General features: G+C 37.7%; 1 protein-coding gene across 5 annotated transcripts in view; it reads right to left on the reverse strand.

Moving 5' to 3' along the window:
- Positions 1-20723, reverse strand: part of KIZ (kizuna centrosomal protein) — a 125849-nt gene that overhangs the window by 87940 nt on the left and 17186 nt on the right. For 4 of the 5 annotated variants that reach the window (XM_029917654.1, XM_029917652.1, XM_029917653.1 and 1 more), the window contains one exon: positions 17172-17264. The exons of the other annotated variant lie outside the window; for it this stretch is intronic. In XM_029917654.1, the coding sequence (XP_029773514.1) occupies positions 17172-17264 (93 nt within the window). The remainder of the gene's footprint in view (positions 1-17171; positions 17265-20723) is intronic. 5 annotated transcript variants of the gene reach the window in all.

The following is a 20723-nucleotide window of genomic DNA, read 5'->3' on the forward strand; positions in this document are numbered from 1 at the left end:
GAAGGACAGAAACCATATGTTTGCACTCATAGGTCTAGCAGGAAAACAAGAGAGACCTAATGGAGAACCAGGGGGAACGGAGGAGGGAGAGAGAGTTGGGGAGAGAGAGGGATGCAGAACTTGAGAGACTATTGAAAGCTGAGAATGAACTGAGGGTTGGGGGGGAGGGGGGAGGGGGGAAGACAGGTGGTGGTGATGGAGGAGGGCACTTGAGGGGAAGAGCACTGGGTGTTGTATGGAAAACAATTTGACAATAAAATATTATGAAAAAAAAAAAAGAAAGCTGAAGTGGCTATACTAATATCGCTTGAAATTGACACAAAATTGATACTAGAGACAAAGGACATTTCATAATGTTAAAATGGTTCATTTGTGAAAAAGATATAACAATTAAATATATATATATATATACACACACACACAGGCATATATATGTGTATAAACATCAACGAATTCCTAAAATACATGAAGCAAAAACTGAGAGAATAGACAATTCAATAATAATGGTTATTACTCCACATTCAGCAATATTCCACATTCCACAATAGGTAAAACTAGACGGAAGGTCATTAAAGAAATAGAACACTTGAACTACTATAAACCAACTAGACCTAACAGACATATAAAGAGGCCTCTACCTACCAATAGCAGAATCCATATTCTCAAGTGCACATGGAACATTCTGTGAGATAGACCATACTCTTAGCAATAAATCAAGTTTCAATACATTTAAAGGGTTTGAAAGTATGTTCTCCAATGACAATGCAATTAAATTAGAACTCAATAAAAGAAGGAAATTTGTAAATTCACAAATATGTGGAAATTATAAAATCCATTCTAAATAACTAAGGGTCAAAGAAGAAATTCCATGGCAAATTAGAAAATAGTTTGAGATAAATGAAAAGCAAAATTCAATATACTAAAACCTACAAGAAGCAGTACTTAGAGGGAAATTCATACCTGTAAAAGCCTATATTAAAAAAGAAGAAAGAACTCAAAGCAATAGCCTAACCTTCCATGTTAAGAAATTTAATCCAAAGCAAGGAGAAAGAAGGAAATAATAAAGAACAGAGCAAAAGTAAATGAATTAGAGAAGAGAAAAGCAGTAGTAACAATCAACAAAACCAAAGGTTAATTCTTTTAAAAGAAGCTTTTTAAAAAGCTTCTGCACTGCAAAGGAAACAATCAAAAAAACTAATAGGCAACCAACAGAATGGGAAAAGATAGTTACAAATGACATATTGGATAAAGAGCTAGTATCCAAAATCTAAAAGGAACTTACCAAACTCCACACCCAAAAAACAAATAATCCAGTAAAGAAATGGGGAGAAGACATGAATGGACACTTCTTCAAAGAGGACATCCAGATGGCCAACAGACACATGAAACAGTGCTCAACATCACTCATCATCAGAGAAATACAAATCAAAACCACACTGGGATAACCATGTAATGCCAGAGTGGCTAAAATAAACAAATCAGGAGACCATACATGCTGGCACCCTCCTACACTGTTGGTGGTAATGTAAACTGGTGAGCCACTCTGGAAAACAGTGTAAAGGTTCCTCAAAAAGTTAACAGACCCAGCAATAGCACTGCTAGGAATTTACCCAAGGGATACAGAAGTGCTGACGCATAGGGGCACATGTACCCCAATGTTTATAGCAGCATTTTCAACAATAACCAAATCATAGAAAGAGCCTAAACGTCCATCGACTGATAAATAGATCAAGAAGATGTGGTTTAGGGGCACCTGAGTGGCTCAGTTGGTTAAGCCTCTGACTCTGGCTCAGGTAATGATCTCACTCATGGGTTCGAGCCCCGCATTGGGCTCTGTGCTGACAGCTCAGAACCTGAGGCCTGCTTTGGATTCTGTGTCCCCTTCTCTCTCCACCTCTCCTCTACTCACACTCTGTCTCTCAAAAATAAATAAATGTTAAAAAAAAATTTAAAAAGAAAAAATAAGATGTGGTTTATATATATACAATGGCAATGAGAAAGAATGAAATCTGGCCATTTGTAGCAACATAGTCAGAAATTGAGGGTGTTATGCTAAGTGAAATAAGTCAGTCAGAGAAGGACAGATACCATATGTTTCCACTCATATGTGGAAGAGGAGAAAGTTAACAGAGGACCATGGTGGAGGGGGAGGGGAAAAATAGTTAAGGAGAGGGAGGGAGGCAAACCATAAAAGACTCTTAAATACTGAGAACAAACTGAAGGTTGATTGGGGTGGGGAAGAGGGGAAGAGGGGTAATGGGCATGAAGAAGGGCACTTGTTGTGATGAGCACTGGGTGTTATATGGAAACCAACTTGACAATTAGCTATGTAAAAAAAAAAAATCAACAGATTGACATACCTCTACCCAGACTAAGAAAAAAAAAGAAGACTTAAGTTATCAAAATCAGGATGAAAGTGAGTTCCTTATTACTAACCTTACAGATAAAAAAAAAGATTATAAGGGAATACCATGACTAATTGTATGCCAACAAATTAGCCAACCTAGATGAATTGGACAAATTCTTAGAAAGATACACACTACTAAAACTGATTCAAGAAGATATAGAAAATGTGAATAGACTTATAACTAGTTAAGAAATTGAATTAGTAGTCAAAAAACTTAACCCAAAGAAAAGTCCAGGACCACAAGGCTTCAGTGGTTAATTCTACCATAGATTTAAAGAGTTAACAATAATCCTTCATAAACTCTTCCAAAAATAGGTATGGAAGAAAAACTTTGCAACACACTCTATAAAGCCAGTCCCTAACACCAAAAGCAGACAAAGATGTCTCAAAAAAGGAAAATTAAAAACAAATATTTCTTATAAATATAGATGTAAAAGCTCCCAAAAAAATACTGGAGAACTGAATTCAGCAACAAATAAAAGGAATTATACACCATGACTAAGTAGGATTTATGCCAAAAATACAGTTAGTTCAACATATGAAAATCAAGTACTGTAATAGAATAAAGGGGGAAAACTCCCAAAAGTTTATCTCCATAGATATAGGAAAAGCATTTGACAAAATCCAACACACATTCTTGATAAAAAGCACCAAGCAAACTTGGAATAAAAGGGAACTCCCTCAACCCAATGAAGTGCATCTCTGAAAAACACCCAACAACACAGTCAATAATGAAAGACTGAAAGTTTTTCCCCTAAGACCAGGGTTAGCACAAGAATATCTGCTCTTACCACTTCTATTTAACATAGAATGCAGATTCTAGCCAGGACTGCGTGGTAAGAAAAAAAACACAAAACAAAACAGAAAGGCATCTAGATTTCAAAGAAAGAAGTAAAACTATCTCTATTGGCAGATGACATGATCTCATATAAAGAAAGACCTAATGCGGTGCCTGGGTGGCTCTGTCAGTTGAGTGTTCAACTCTTGGTTTCAGCTCAAGTCATAACCCCAGGGTTGTGTGATAGAGCCGTGCATTGGGGCTCTGTGCTAACCATGGAACCTGCTTAAGATTCTCTCTCTCGCTCTCCATCTGCCTCTCTCCTCCTCAAATTAAAAAATGAAAAGAAAAGAAAAACCTAAGGAATCACAAGAAACGATTAGAGGTAATAAGTTCAGCAAGGTTGTAGGATACAAGATCAATATACAAATAGAAATAATATATTTTTACACATTAGCAATAAACAATCTGAAACTGAAATCAGAAAACAATTCTATTTACAATAGCATAAAAACACAGAAGAATAAATTTAACAAAGAAGCGCAAGACTTGTATACTGAAAACTACAAAACAATGATGAATGAAATTAAGAAGGCCTAAATAAATGGAAAGGCATTCTGTTTTCAAGGAATGTAAGACTTAATGTTGTTAAGATGACCAAATCTTACTCCCAAATTGATCTACATACATATTCAATGCAATCTCTATAAAAATCTTGGCTGGCATTCTTACAGAAATTGTCAAGCTGACACTGAAGTTCATATGGAAATACAAAGAACCCAGAATAACCAAAGTGATTTTCCAAAAAACAGCAAGCTTGGAGACTTAATATTACCCACTTTTAAACTTACTGCAAAATTAGGGTAATTGTGACTGTACTGGCATAAGGGTACACATATAGAATGGTAGAATAGAATGGAGAGCCCAGAATATCCATGCATCTACAGTCAACTGACTTGTTTAAAGACATTTTTAAAGAGTAGTTTTAGATTCAAGGCTAGAAGGGGCTGGAATTGGTTATTTCCCTTCCTCCACATCGAAAGCTAGAGCCTTCAGGATTGGTATTTCCCTTTTCTCAGGTCAGTTAGGCTCTGGTCAGTTTCTTCCTGAGGGCAGATCATGTTAAGAGCAGAATGCTTTCCTATATTTCAAAATGATTACTTTTTCCCTGCCTGTGACTGAATTATAGGGGGAAGTTTTCTCTGATATTCACTGTGTGGACCTGGTAAAGCTCCCTGGAATTAAAACACAAACGGTGGGGTTAGGGAGCTCTGACTAGGTCTCTCTGAAGTTTTTATCTCTCAGTCCTGTCCATGATGAGCCTCCAGCAATTTGTCAATTACAGCTTGGGGTTTCTCTATCCTGGCACCAGTTATTGTAGTGGTTTCAGCTCTGCTCTAACAAGCTATGATTCTCTGTATTCCCTGTTGGTCTCTCCAATTTTAGAGGCAGCAGATTGCTCTGTAACCCCACTTCTCTGAGAGGTCTAAGAGTTGTTGATCTTTTTGTTTGTTTGGCTTTTTACTTGTTAGGATAGCATGGTGACATCCAAACTTCTTATATGTTGGGTTAGAAACCAGATTAGAGAGTAATTTCAGCAACTGAACATTATCCTATTCTATAAAGGTACCATAACTTATTTACCTGGTCTCATTTTGATGCACCTTGGTTTGTCTCCCACCATCTACCATTCCAAACCATGCTACAATGATTATCCTTGAGCGTATGTCTCTCTGCACATATGCAAGTATATTAACAAGATGGCTTCCTATAACTGAAATTTCTGGGTCAAGAATAGATTTATAGGATATTGCCATTTTGTCATCCAAAGAGGCCAATATGTCATTAATAAGACTATTCCATTGGGGGTGCCTGGGTGGTTCAGTCGGTTAAGCATCTGGCTTCAGCTCAGGTCATGATATCATGGTTCATGGGTTGAAGCCCCGCTTTGGGCTCTGTGCTGACACAGTTAGCGCAGAGCCTGGAGCCTGCTTCAGATTCTGGATCTCCCTCTCTCTGACCTCCTCTGCTCGTGTTCTCTGTCTCTCAAAAATAAATCAAAAACATTAAAAAAATTTTTTAAAGAATATTCCACTGTACCATATGGTTTAAATAGCAAAATTATAGTAATCAATATTCTGATTCACCTGATATAAATATTATTTGTGACCTCTATTCTTTTTGTGTCTATTTCTTTTGTAATTGAAAAGCTAATATAAGAACAAAGACAAATTTACAACAGGCAAAATCACCTATTACCATTATCCTAATCTAACAACTACTTTCATTTTTCCTGTTCTCAGAAAAAAAAAATGTTTCTTAAATACATAGCTTCAAGTGACAGGTAAAGCTGGCCATATGCTGAGGTCAGCTAGTGAAAAACTGGGGCAAATCAATGATCAGACTTGTGGGTTTGGGAGGTCTTTGATTTTTCACTTTCAAGACCCATTTAGAGAGTGTTAATGAACTAATACCACAACAATTACTAACCCAGCATAGGGAGTACACACCTTCCTCTTTGGTGGTCTTTTAAAGACCAAAACATAAAGCAAAGGATCAGGCATGTCTTAGAGAGAAGAAAGCCACCTGGGGAGGGCCAAAGGAGTGTCCTCGATTACCCCTTTCAACCAGGAATTCTCAAAGTCCTCTTAGTTACTAAGAGGCCAAAAACTCCAAGTCCATTCCCACCGAATAAAGAACCCCAAGAGCTGAGAAATGGAGAGAAACAGCAATATAGTAACCTGCACAATCAATAAAAGTAGCATGTAATGATTTAATTTACAGTAAATGCTTCAAAAACCACAGTAAATGAAAAACAGCAACAACAATTCAAGACAATGCTGTTAATGAAGAGTACGTCCTAAAGCAGGAGAGATTACATATCTCTATGACAGCGAATGGTTATAAAATGCCAATTTTGCCAAGCATTCCAGACTTCTTAGAATACGGAACTTTGAGTCCTCAACAAACTCTACTAATACAGTAATATACTACTTATTAATATGCTAATCAATGAAAACATTACATTTTTTAAAGTTTTCAATATTTTTTAAATGTTTATTCATTTATTTTGAGAAAGAGAGCGAGATAGAACATGTGTGGGGGAGGGGCAGAGAGAGCAGAAGAGAGAATCCCAAGCAGGCCATGCAGTCAACGCGTAGCCTGATGAGAGAATCTCACCAACCCTGAGCAGAGATCAAGAATTGGACACTTAACTGACGGAGCCACCCAGGCACCCCAGAATATTACATTTTAGTGGCCTATAATAAATCAGGAGTTATGAAAAGGTCCTTACTTATGCATAATATCAAAATCTATGGACTGGTGCATTTGGTTGCCTATAGAAGCAAAAGAGACAACTTTTGAGGATCATATTTGAGGATCTGTTGAGACCCAATAGGAAATGTTTCCTGCTATATTTCTAGTTGGTTTTGGGGGGAGAAGGGTTAATTAAGTTTTTGCTATGATTTCAACCCTATATAAAAGTTGTAGAAGTCGTAAGAAAAACTCCCCTAATATCTTTTGTCTAGATTAATCAATTATTTACATTTTGCCCCATTTGTTTTATCATTTTCTCTCTCTACATATATGTATATGTTTACACACACACACACACACACACACAGAAATTTTTCCTGAACCATTGGAGGGTAAACTGGAGATATCTGGCTCCTCTCCCCCAAACATCTCAGTGTATATTTCCGAAGCACAGGAACATTCTCTTTCATGAGTTTAATGATTAAAATCAGGAAATTCAACATTAAGAAATGTTATTTTGTATTTCATAGTCCTCATTCAAGCTTTGTAACTTGGCCAAATAATGTCCTTTAGATAGCTACCTTTTTCCCAGTTTCAGGATCCAATCTAGAGCCATGGCTCTTTGAGCCTCAGTCTTTCTTTATTATTCTTGACCTTGACATTTTTTAAGAATATAGGCTGTCTACTTTGGATAGTATCTCCCAATGTATGTTTGACTGATGTTTCCTCATGATTATGTCCAGGTTATGCATTTTGGGCAGGTCAAAAGTATGTTTATGGTTTTTCAGTAACAGAAATAATACTCTGATAAAGCAAGTTTATTGGGATGGAAATTAACCCCTAATCCTCCCACTATTCCCTTAAAAATTTGCCTTCTTAAAAGAACAAAAAAGTTTAAAAAACAAGAGGTACAACAACATAATGTCATTTTATACCTATTACATTAAATTTAGAAATTAAAATTATAACACCCAATCCTGGAATGGGTCCTGGAACAGAAAAAGGGACTTTGAGGGAAAATCTGATGAAATACAAATACACTCTGGAGTTTAGTTAATAGTAATGTACCTAAATTGGGTTTTTTTTTGGATTTGACAAATAAAGCATTGTAATGTAGGATGTTGACCATTATGGGCACTGAGTGAGGGATCTAAGTAAGGAAGCTACATTGTCTCTGCAACTTTTCTACAAATCTAAAATTATTCTAGAATAAAAAATTTACTTAAACAATAACCCCTGGGAAGTGGGGTGCTGGGGATATCATAAGGGTACAAGCGTGTAGTGAGTACTAAGTAATGCCTAGAGCTCTAATGTCCAGAACAATGAATATAGACAATATTGTATTTCAATCATCAAACTTGCTAAGAGACTAGAACTCAATTATTCTGACCACTGAAAAGAAATGATAATTATGTAATGCAACAGTGATGCTAATTATCACAAAATGGTAATCATATTAAAATATATAAATGTAACAAATTAACCTGTTATACACCTTAAATTTGTATAGTACTATATGTAAAGCATATTCCAATAAATTCCCAATAGTGACGAAGTTTAGGTGAAATAAAAGATCCTGTCTAAATTGTTGGTAGTGAAATAAAAAGGCAGAATCCTCTAAAAGCAAAAAGTAAAGAATCCAGCATCAAGAGTCCTAGACAACTTTATTGTCTTTGATTCTATAATTTTACAGGGAAACACCTTAAGGAAATAAGCCTCACAGGAAAATTAAAAGCTATGGAGCAAACAAGTTCATTTGCAGCATTACTTACAATCATGAAAGGTTAGAAGCAAACCACATATAATAGGGCAAGATTATGAAGTCACAAAAATGAGGCAAATAAAGACTATCCTGTAACAAGGGAAATGTTTAGATATGGCAAAAGGAAAATAAAACCCAAATTATATATTCAGTATACTTATACCTATGTAAAGATAAATCAATAGAGGAAAAAGAAATTAATCAAAATATATTTATATAGGATTATGCCAGGAAAATGAACATTGTTCTGCTCTTCTTTTCCTTGTTCCAATTTCACAAACTTAACAAAAAACTTTTTATTGAGATATAACTCACATACCATAAAATTCATCCTTTTAAAGTACACAAACTCAGAGGCCTCAGTATATGGTTGTGCAGCCATCATCAAATCAATTTCAGGACATCTCATCACCCCAAAAAGAAACCCTGTGCCCTTTAGCAATCACTCCCCATCCTCCCTGATCAGCCCCCAGCCCTAGGCACACTTATCTGCTGCACCATTTTACATTCCTACCAGCAATTACTTAAGCTTTTTTAACAACAACAACAAAAATGTACAAGAGACCTGTACATACAAACTGCTGCTTGTTGTAAGGCAACGCTACATCTGAACAGGCTCAACATTTGCACAAACAGCAGCTCCAGTAAGATACAAGCTGGGCTTCCGCAGGTTGGCAGCTTTCCCGTTTGCTGAGATCAGGCAATGAGACAGGTGCCTCTTTTCTTTTTAAAAACAGTCTGTCATTTTGCTAGCTTAGCAACAGGAAATAGGGTGGTCTTTAATCTTAAAATTCTGACACTGTTATGTGTCTCAAGCAGTTTCTGAGCCTGGGAAGCTGAAGAGGGAATGTTGTGTTTCACATTCTTGTTGACACAGCAATAATATTAGGGATGGAGCAGTTTTTGAGAGATAGACATTATTGCCAAGAGAAGGGGTGTGTATCGGTATTTAAGGATTTAAAATAATGATCAATGTTTCTACAGCTTCCTATTACTTTCTGTAGCTCAGTGCTTGAGGTAAATCTCTAATCCAGGATTTTGTTTCAGTTCTTCCTTTTTCCTGACACAGTTCTCTGTCTGTATTTTAAACATTTTTAGGAGCTGGGGAAAGTGATTGCAAAGCAAATGAATATGACTAAAAATACTTTTGAGTGAACAGAAAATAACTATTTTTTTAATGTTTATTTTTGAGAGAGAGAGAGGAGAGACAGCATGAGTGAAGGAGAGGCAGAGAGACAGACACAGAATCTCAAGCAGGCTCCAGGCTCTGAACTCCGAGCTCTTGAGCTGTCAGCACTGAGCCCAACACGGGGCTAGAATCCATGAATGGTGAGATCATGACCTGAGCCAAAGTCAGATGCTTAATGGACTGAGCCACCCAGGGCCCTCAGAAGGTAACTTTTAAAACCAGGACTACATCTTTACTGGGGGAAAGGGGAGAGGATATACTAGGGAGAGACCAAGTTTAGAACTATTATAATGATGACTTAGTTAATAATTACTAACTATGGTTGTCAAAGCAGGTAGATCTAAATCATTACGTACTTTGAAGAATACATTTATGTTAAACTTCACATTTTGTAAAAAATGCTCAGAAAATCTTAATGTTTTTCTTACTATATTATTATTTCTTTCACAGATGAGGGAATTGAGAAGTATCAAGATGAATGCAGACTGGAAATGGAGCTTTCAGACCAAATTTCCAGCTTTCACACAGCTCAATGATTACTTTTAGTTTCTATGTAAGCAAGTCCTTAAGTCACATTAAGATTTCAAAAACAATCCCTTAATAAAATTTATGTATAACAATCCTGAAGGAATTATTTTACTTCATGATGTGTTATAAACTGAATTGTGTCTGTCCTCAGATTCTTATGTTGAAGCCCTAATTCCAAGTTTAACTATTGAAAGACAAGGCCTTTAATGGGATGATTCAGATTAAATGTGTTTGTAAGGGTGGGGCCCTAATCCGATATGACTGGTATCCTGATAGGAGGAGATACCAGAGATCTCTCTCTCTACACACACACACACACACACACACACACACACACACACACAGAAGAGGCCACATGAGGACACAGAGAAGGGGCAGCCATCTGGAACCCAAAGAGAGAGATCTAATCTTGGACTTCCAGCTACCAGAATTGTGAGAAAATAAATTTCTATTGTTTAAGCCCCCAGTCTGTGATATTTTGTTATGGCCACCTGAGCTAAGATATCATGCCAAAGCAATTCTTAACACTTCTTTCATTTTGCCACTGTGATGGATTATAGACACAATTCACAACTAAGGCCACAAAGAGATAATCTCTGGCCATAAACCCAACAGTCACTGGAACCATATTAATTTTAAAGTAGATCTGTTAAATTTAGGCTTCAAAGGTATGTTCTATAAATAACTTTGTTGGACAAATCCTTACAACTCAATCAACTACGAGTTGTTACTGCCCACTAGCTTTACATCCCATTTCTTTAATTCATAGGTAGCCTCTCCATCCCCATAGCTGGTGTCATCACTCTCTTATATATGTGGCAAAAAGATGGACCAAAGAAGGGCTACTCTTGTGGAGACCAAAGATGGAGATGATGAGGACATAGGTGAGAGTGGTGGCAGGATCAGTGACATTACAGGGTGTCAAACAAATTTATATTCATTACCTTTTTCAATCCTCAAAACAACCATTATTGTTGTCTTTATTCTTATGGGACTTAGCAAGGTTGAACAATTTCCTCCTGGTCACAGATTCAAACCTACACACGAGGACTCCAATGCTTACCTCCTATGCTACAAGACTCAAAACAGAATCAGTGAAGCTCAAATTTTATTAACTGAACCACAGCTTTTTTGAAAAACAAACATAAAAGTCTCTAATAATAAATTGGAAATCTATATCTAATTTCCTAGTAAATTCAACCATTATCAAATCAGACCTACTAAAATAGGACTCTAAATGAAACCTCTACCTGATAAACAAAACCAAGTCTATATAGGGTAAATGGGAAGAGTAGGAGAAAAGCAGATAAAAACTTCAACATAACTTCAGTGTTCCTAAATTGTACCAAGTGGTGATTTTTGAAAAGTAAACACACATACCACAGCACCAACATTTCCCCCAATACCCCTAGATCTATGCAATAAACTTTATCAAAACAATACAAAGTCATGGCTTGCAAGAAGAGATGCTTAATGAGTGTCTGGGAATATCAAGACCATAGCCTTTTCTATTATAATACACTTTAGTATGCTCTGTACATGCTCTGTGGCTCAGGACATAACTGTGTCTCTTAGAGTTTTCTGTCCAAAAAGAAATGTGCAGAACTACACCAGAAAGACAGAATGCCAACACCAGTTTCTAATTTTGAGAGACGTGGGTGAGGAGACAAGCAACTAACATACTACAATTAAAAGAGTAATCCTATACACAGGCAGGCTCTTTCTTCCTAAAGTGGATTAATCACCTGCTCATCCTTTCCTCAAACCAATTAAGTGTCAGCTCTCAATCTAAGCCACACTACCCACTTGGAAGGCATCCGCAAAAGGAAGCAGGGTGTGGAGACTTCAAACTTCATCTGGCCACAAACTCCAGTGGAATGGGGTGTACCCCTCGCTCAGGGAGAACGGCTCCCTCCTCTTCCTCACTGCAAGCTGGCAGGCTGCTACCACTCACCAAGGGGAGCAGTGGATGGGCTTCGACCCTACCTGGCAGGAGCTCATGGTCTACTGAGCATGGAGAGAAGAGCATTTGCTGGCCTTTCCTGAAAATAAGGCCTGCATATTTAGTTTTAGCACCAGGACTTGAAAAACTGTGTAATTCAGTTTAGTTTTTAATTGTGAATAGAAACACATGCAAATGAAAAAACTATTTAGATAAAAGAGGTCCAGCTGAACATCTTCCGACTTGTCATTACTCTAGGTCAAATAAAGTCACAACTCTAAGAGGGTGTATCACTATCCCAAGCTAGGTACAACGCCCCAGTATTAGAAACCTGGGCAACCGCTCAGAGTCCCACTTGAGGGAGATTCTTGCACTCTTCAGAATTGAGCAGTGGTTAAGGAGACTGCTGGCGAACAAGGCACTGCGGGCCAGTGAGGATAAGAAATTGGGGGCTGTATAGATAACTTTTAATAATCCAACCACTTTGCCTCTCCCCTGCACTGTTCTTCTCAGTAGTGGGTATGAGAGGACCATATCTATAGGAACCTCACCATCCCAGTACATCCCCACGGAGTCCTCCTGGCCTGCGAGCTTCCCTCACTGCTCTGCAGCAGCCAGGAGAGGGGCCAGCCACACGTTCAGTCAGTGACAGATAGGAGCTGAGGAATAAATCCCCATTCCCTTTTCTAGCCCCATGCGCGAGGACACTGAGGCATGTCTACAGTCTTCCAAGGCCCCCCAGTGGGACTCAGCTCCGGCCACTCACAGTAGTAACCTACTCAGACACACAATATTGGCTGTGTCACCTTCCTCTTTCTTCTTTCTTAGCATTCCTGGGACCTCCTGCCAAATAAACCACTTACACTCCAATCCTTATTTTAGGATCTGTTTCCAGGAGATTCCAACCTAAGTCATTTCCTCCTTAAATATGGGTACTTTAGGAGAGTCTTATGACCCTTTTCCCCTTGCCACAAGGTTCTTTCAATTACATGTCTCCTACACAACACTGGTTGCTTCAGCCCTTGGAGATGAGCCTGGGCCCTACAGTGGCTGCCTTTATCTTGTGAATACTGCTCAGATCCTCAGAGCTGCAGACTGTCCTCCAGTAATGGAACTCTTCCCATCATGCAACACTGGGCTGTGTTTCCCTGTCTGGTGCCTCCCCTGCAGTGGGGCTGCTCCCCACCACAGCTCTCCTGACACGGCTCCACCCTGCAGATGAAGCCACTGCACACCAAGTGCACATTTGTCTTCTCAATTGGAAGTTCTTCTTCAGTAGAGGTGTAAGGTATTTCTTCTGCCCCACCAAGCCAACTCAAATGGATGCTCCTTTTATTGGAAACATGAGCAGTTCAGAGACAGGCACTCTGCTTTCCTTGGCTTACCTGATTTGGCTGGAATATTATAACACCAAATGAGACCAAGGTAGGCACAAACACAGCATCTAAATGAATAACTGGAATATTTTGCATGATGTTGGCCAGGGTGTTTTTCTTGGATTAGGAATTTTTCCCAACTTTTGAAAAGCATTTCACTCACGCCATCTTAGATGGCAGGGCAGCAAGATGGCTAACTGCATGGACACTGAAGCCAAATAGTCTGGATTTGGGTTTTGGCTCTGCCTTGCTGGGTAGTCTTGGACAAGTTAACTAACCTATTTGAGCCTTCGCATGAAACAAGGATAACCACAGCATCTATTTCCAAGATTGTTGAGATGATTAAATGAGTTGATGAATATAAAGTGCTTCATGTAGCACCTGGCACAGAATAAGTGTGCACTGATCATTATCCATTGTTACTATTAGTATGAGAAGTAGAAGTAACAATCTGCATAACCATTCTTCATGTGACCCTTGCAGGAAGGATTACAACAGTGAAGTGGAACTCCCCAGTTACCCTTCAGTCCTGTGACAAAATTCCCTGGTCCTCCACAGATCTCCAGCCAGGCTTAGCACAGTACCCTCTTGCTGTAAAGGATCCAGTTCACTTCTGCTTTTAGTAGAACATGTTTCACAGTATAATAGTTCAAAGAAACCTCACAAACCCCATCCCAAAATTGATACTCTCATTCACAAATAAGAATACATATGCTTTGATGTTTTTTTATGTATGTTCTCTAGTCACTGCTCATACAAAAAATTAAGTAACTAGATGCCAAAAGACCAACAGAATTAGAATTTACACCCTCCCCCAACAACAAAAAAATTGCAATGTATAATAGCGGGAAATGATTATTGAATTACAGTAAAAATTTTTGAGTATTCAAATGGGGAGCTTGAATTTTATCTTTTTGCTATCTATTAACCAAAACCCAAAAGTTTACTAGGTAAACTAATCGTGGAAACAAGCTTGGGGAATGAGTAGACAATTATTAATTCTTAAGAGAACACATGACTCTGAAGTGTAGCCAGAGGAGGCATGAAAACTTTGAATCCCTTATGATAAAACTGAGCTAGAGTTTTACACGGAGAAAATGGACAATCACTACTTGATGACTTTTCTTGGTAGAGTATCCGTATTACTGCTATGGTTGAAAGGTATACAACCACTTAAAAGATATAGCTTCTTACAATTCAGAAACATCATTAATTTGACAAATCCTCTCCCTTCTTATAATTCAGAAACATCATTAATTTGACAAATCCTGTCCCCCCATCAGTGTTTTCCACTTCAATGGCAACCCTCAATTTAGGCTCTTCGTTAATTCTTCGTGTCTGAACCAACCCTGATTTCTTCAGTTCTACCAACTCCTTCCCCCAGTTCGTCCTGCATGGCACCACCAGCCTCATCTACCTGCAGCTGCACAGTTGTGATATCACTGCTGCATTCACAAGTCCTGCCTTCACCTGCCCCTCCCCCCCAGACACTATTATGCACACACACAATTCCAGGAGGAAATCTCAATTCTTAATGTGGTACTAAGAAGTTCCTTTATGTAACTTTCTGACCTCATTGTCTACCACTTCCCTACAAGAACATTAGACTTTGGCCAGGCTGCACAGCTACCTGCTGGGCTTTCCTGCTTCTACTCCTTTAATCATGACATCTCCTAACCTTAGAATGTCTACCACATCCCCACTGACTGACATCTTTCCGATCCTTCACACTAGTTCAAACATCACTTCCTCCACCAGGCCTTGGGCCACTAACTTTGGTAGAAGCATACTTTCTTTCTTCACACAGCACATGCCCACCACATGTAACTGGCATTCATCACATACTATTCTGTGCCCTAGAAAGGACATCTTGTGGGAAGCACCTCGAGCACAAGCACTGTGGAATTCATAGGAGGATCTACTGTGGCTTCTCACACAGATCTCATGCTTAAAACCGATTTATTAACTTCAACCAGAGACCCTTACTGTGCTTCAGGACAATCTCTGAAGACCAACAACTCTGGAAACAGAGACTAATTCATATGACTGTCTAAAGAAGAACTGTGTGGATTTCCAGTGGGAAAAAAAATGTAACTCATATGATAAAGAACAGTTCTGAAATTAGTATGTAATAAGGATTAACTAATTCATCATTTTCCTGAAATGTACTTACCTTTTAATTGATAGAACACCAATAGGAAATTGAATAAAGGCAAGAAATAAATTTCTCAAGATGTTACCTAATTGATTCTGATACACAGTCAATAATCAAAGCTTTTAAGAAGATGACACTTTTCAGTACATAGGAAAATATGTATCTTCTAATTATTATATATAGCATCTTTAAGGGGTTATCAGCTGTATGTTTCTTGCCGTAATTTTAAACGTAACTTTAAAAGAGACTACGTAATTGTATGTAAGGTAAGGGATCAGTAATGCAAATAGAAAAAAGAAGTCTCCCCGTTTTACTTAAGTACCATTGACACTGCTGTACTAAGAATGCCTTTATCAGGGATGGGATAGAAAGAACAAACCGGTTTATAGATTAAAAACACGTCAATTACTTCATGACCCAATGCCAAACAGAAAAACTGCCTGAATGGGTTAGAAGTCTGTCATATCATACCACATTCGGCATACATTTAATGGCACAGAAATCATTTATCATTAAAGGCCTCTTTATACAGGTCAAGGTTGCTGGGGCTTGACGTTCTGTATCTTACAGTTTAAAGAATGCTCTAAATTCTAGGTTTTTTAACTTTTTAATCTTTGGGAAGGAAAACTAAAACTTCCTATAAACTCAGATTAATGCCTGCTAATGCATGGAAAAAAGGAAAACCAAAACCTTCCTCCTACTATAAAAACAAAATAGTGTGGCCTCTGTTTCTTTTCTGATAAGAGTCTTAAATACCAAACAGTTAACTGCATAATAACATTTACTGGCAGCCAGGCAGCCTGCTTAGCAGATATATAAAGCAGGTAAAAGGAGAAAAAGTTAATTTCTTGGCTGAATGATTCCATCGGTAGCTATAGGGCAAACCTGAAAGTCTTTTAGTAAAGTAGCAGTTGGTTCTTCTATCAATCTGTAGCACACATACTCTTCCAAGAAAAGCATTAAATATGAAAATCATATCCCGTTATCATCTGTTTCCAGCTTTCAGCCCAGTAAGCTTTCCTTAATGAATGCTGCAGCCTAAGGAACAAGCACGCTGTTGGCTTCTCTGAATAATGGAGTGATGCTACCAGTTTTTGCTTATTACAAAATCGACTGGCTGAGGGGGTTTCACACATAGTCACAAGTGACTACTCTTGCCAGCATGCTCCAAGTTATTACAAGATGTTTTTAGACATTTCATCTAAAAGAGCTTTACTGCTTTTAGTGAAGAAAACATCTATGGTCTTGAACAGAATCATTTATATGGAGATAGGCTGAAGGATTAGAAGCCTGCATTACAGCAGATACATAGCAGAATTTATTTAAGTATTCCTTGCCAGTCTTTTTGTCTGTTGCTTAGATATGCAATCTTTTCTTTCCACTTCCTCTGTGAAAAGGTTAAAATGTACAAAATTATATATACAAAGAAAAGAAGCAAAAATGCTGTATTTTGTTTACCTTTTATTTAAAACATTTCTGGAATGACGAAAAAAAAGCAGCAACAAAGCATTATTTAGAAAAACATAATTTCATCTGCTAACAACACCAAGGTTTTATTTGGAATCTATCTCTTTTAAAACCGCTGTGACTGCTTTTTAGCAAATTTAATTGAATTAGACATTAAAGCAATACTCTATAAGTAAGTCTTTAAATAGTACTTAAGGTTTAATCAAAAAGATCTTTGTAATAAGATGATTTCATTTAAAACAATATAGTAAAAGAGGAACACTCCATTAATCCTCTGTTAACAGAAAGTTTACTGTTTTAATTTATTACCTTTTCTCTGTCTTCATCTTTCAGTTCACCTTTCATTCCAGGACTATCTTTTGAGAATAGCTGCATCTTCTTAATTTGAGTCTCATATTCAGTCTAAACAGAAACAAAGTTTTGATTTTACGGTGGCTCTTATTACAACCAGAACCTATCTCTATGCTTTAGAGCATAAAACAGTGAAGTAGAAAGTAAAAGCTGATGTTGCCAAGAAATTTAACTTTTCTTAGAATAGACAACTTCACAAATAAAATGTCAAAAGCCGAGGTCTATAAAATACTGCATGTTTTTAAATAAGAACTTATGGATTCTTACTGTCTTCTATCAACTTAGAAAATAAAACCTTAGAATATTAAGCTATCAGGAAAATCCAGTTACTTTATTATGAAAGCGGCACATGGGACAGTGTTTACCTTGAAAAGTTTTGTCCTAAAGGAGAAGAAATCAATCCTACTGACTTCTTATCTGTGTGATATCTACATTAGTATCATGGTCCTACTAGTCACAGCAACAGAGTATATTATTTGCTAGATCATCAACTTGAAACAAACTCCATTTTCTATGAATAAAAATATACAGGAGACATCAATGATCAGTACCATAGGAATGAAGTTTGCTCCAGCACTAATAACTACATAAAGATGCCTGCATCATTATCATACTATAATTGATGAAAGTGGTTCCATAATAAAATGACTTTTTCTTAAAAGCAAGGCATAAAAAGGGCTTTGATTCAGTATGTTAGCAATTAAAGCCTTAAGCCTCATGGATGGGGGTCCATCAAAGATAAGTATCAGAACATTTTCTAAATTGGGCCCTGACGCACTGCAATTAGAAAAACACCTATGAGATAATCAGAGAACTATTTCCTTAGTTCTTCGTCTGAACATGAAATTGGCCTGAGCTTTGTTTTGACATACAAAAAAAACCAATCATCATGAAAATTCACTTGTTTCCCTTAAAATATCTTAAAAGATATTATATGCTGCCCCATTTTTAATAAGAGTTTAGCAGGGAATTTTTTTTCTCTATCAGAATGCTATTAACATGATAGATGACAGTAATAATCTATAGAGATACCTAATGAAGTGCAAGTTTTATAAAGCCACTACAAATGATAAACCAAGAAAAGATGAAAAAATAAGGCAATTAAAGATAATACAATTTACATCTCCTTGTTCTGTATCTACTCCTTTGGACTCAAATAGTTACTTGTTAACCCCAAGAGCTTTAAAAAAGGCATACTTTACAGATGCTAAGGGAAAGTATCTTTCAAAAAGGATGGGGGTGCATTATGAAATAAAATAAATATCAAGGTTTATTAAATAATTGCAGGTTAAACAAAAACTTTTTGTCCGTGTGGCTGCAAATATTTTCTTATGTTCTTTGAGATCAGTTATAAACATGCAACAGGCACTGTACCTACATTCCTCATTATGGGATCATTTCAGAGCCATACCTTTTAAAGACAAAGCACTTTCTCATGGAAACATGTGAGTTTTAATTCATTCTGCTGCAGCAAAAACTTAAAACTGCATTAGGGCGTTATAAAGAATTGTAACGGAAGTCTCAAGAGTCCAATTTAGATTGTTCTAAGTGCATTTGAAAAACTCACTGAATTGTAGGTACTTTCCTAAATTAGTGATAAAAATAAAAACTGAACAATCTATTTGAAAGCAAAAGTTGCTATGGTAAATTGAAAATTGATGCAAACTATAACTCTGCATCCCCTAGGACCACAGATTTGCACCTACAAACATTTTGCTCTCTTTGCCTTTTATTTATACATATGACACCTGGTGACTATCCATCAAATTCACCTCCTGAACACTGGAGAGCAGGAGTTTTCAACCCCACTTCCTATTCTAGATGCATATAAACAAAGGGTTTACTATGTTTAATAGCTTTTTAAGTTTGGGTAAGTGTACAGATCAATCTTTCCAAAACTTCCCTAGCTAAAAATAATAAAACAGCAGAGCATGTGTCCTATTATTCTAACCACCAGTCTTTCATGTTTTATCCCCCAATTCTCAGATCAGGTCCCATTATATTTCCACAATACACCAGGGCCTGTATTGCATCCTTTCTGTCTGGTGCTGATTAAGGTCTCCGTTCCCTTGTTGCCATGTGGCCCAGATTCCTCTTAGAGTCGTTGTTTCTGGGGCCAAAGTTCTCATGGCCCAGTAGCATCTGCCAGTCCACAGTTTCTCTAAAGGCAGTCCCCTCTTCCCACAATTCCCCTAAGGAAATCTATTTTAATGAGCCCACGAGCATGAATCAACCCATCAGGTGACTAACTTGCTCTGACCATTACTGTATTGCTTCACAGCACTTGGCTTGATGCTGCTCATCCAAATTTAGGAGAACCTTCTATCCACTTCCTCACTGTGCACAAACAGTTTCATCACAGCTCAGTTGATGAAATCTGTTGCCAATCATCTGGGGCCATCAGAAGAAGAGGTGGAAGTCATGGGATATCTTTCCATGCTCATGACACATCTCATTTTCCATTCTTTCTTTCCCTTCTTCTGTATCCCCACTTATATTCCTTCAGATTCCCCCGATTACATTACCATTTGCCTGAAAGTGCCACCACTTTCTTTAAAAATTTTTTTTAACAGGCTTCCTTCTTTCAGTGGTCTCTAGGATTATATAAAAATTCTCAGTTACAGAACTGAACAGACATTTAAGATCTGCTGGCCCAGCCTCCTCATGTTAGAGTTGAAAAAATGGGTACAGAGAGTTTGCATAAGATGTTTGGGTTGACCCTCAAGACTACAATTCACGGTCTTTTCTCTTCTCCTATTTTTTCCAGGATATGGGTTTCCTTTTATTATTTTTTAAATGTTTTATATCTTAGAGAGAGTCGAGGGAAGGGCAGACAGAGAGGGAGACAGAGGATCCGGAACAGGCTCCGGGCTCTGTGCTGACAGCAGAGAGCCCACTGTGGGACTTGAACTCATGAACTGTGAGATCATAACCTAAGCCAAAGTCAGACACTGAACTGACTGAGCCACACAAGTGCCCCTATGGGTTTCCTTTTTAGATGGTGAGTTTTTACAAAAAGGTATAGATGAACACTTATTTGTATTCAACTAAACATATTAACAAGTAAGACACTCTAGTTGATTAAAGATGGGATCTGCTACAGATTGCCTTCCGGGAGCCTGAAGGTCCTGCCCTGTCTAAAATGGCTGTCACAAGGCTCAGCAGGAATCTAATGAGGGCTCAAAGATCCTCTTCAAATTATCCCTAGTAGGCACATATACCCTGATGACTGAATTTTCAACAAGAATCACATCTTTAAATAATAACATGTCTTCAGAGTGCCTCTGCTATGAAATGGAAATGCTCCTGGGAAGGTACAACACAGGATAGAACCAATACCACATTAGCTCTCACATAGATGTTCATGGTCCATAAGAGAGCAAGTTGAAAATACAGAAGAATTAATTTTCAGTTGAGGGGGAGTCCCAATGCTTCCTGAGTGCTTAAAGAATAGGAAGGTGTTCCTCAAAACTTACTGAGCACGTACTATGTGCCACACTGTGGGACAGA

This window comes from Suricata suricatta, chromosome 12, assembly GCF_006229205.1.
Source record: "Suricata suricatta isolate VVHF042 chromosome 12, meerkat_22Aug2017_6uvM2_HiC, whole genome shotgun sequence".
In the NCBI taxonomy this organism is placed as follows: domain Eukaryota; kingdom Metazoa; phylum Chordata; class Mammalia; order Carnivora; family Herpestidae; genus Suricata; species Suricata suricatta.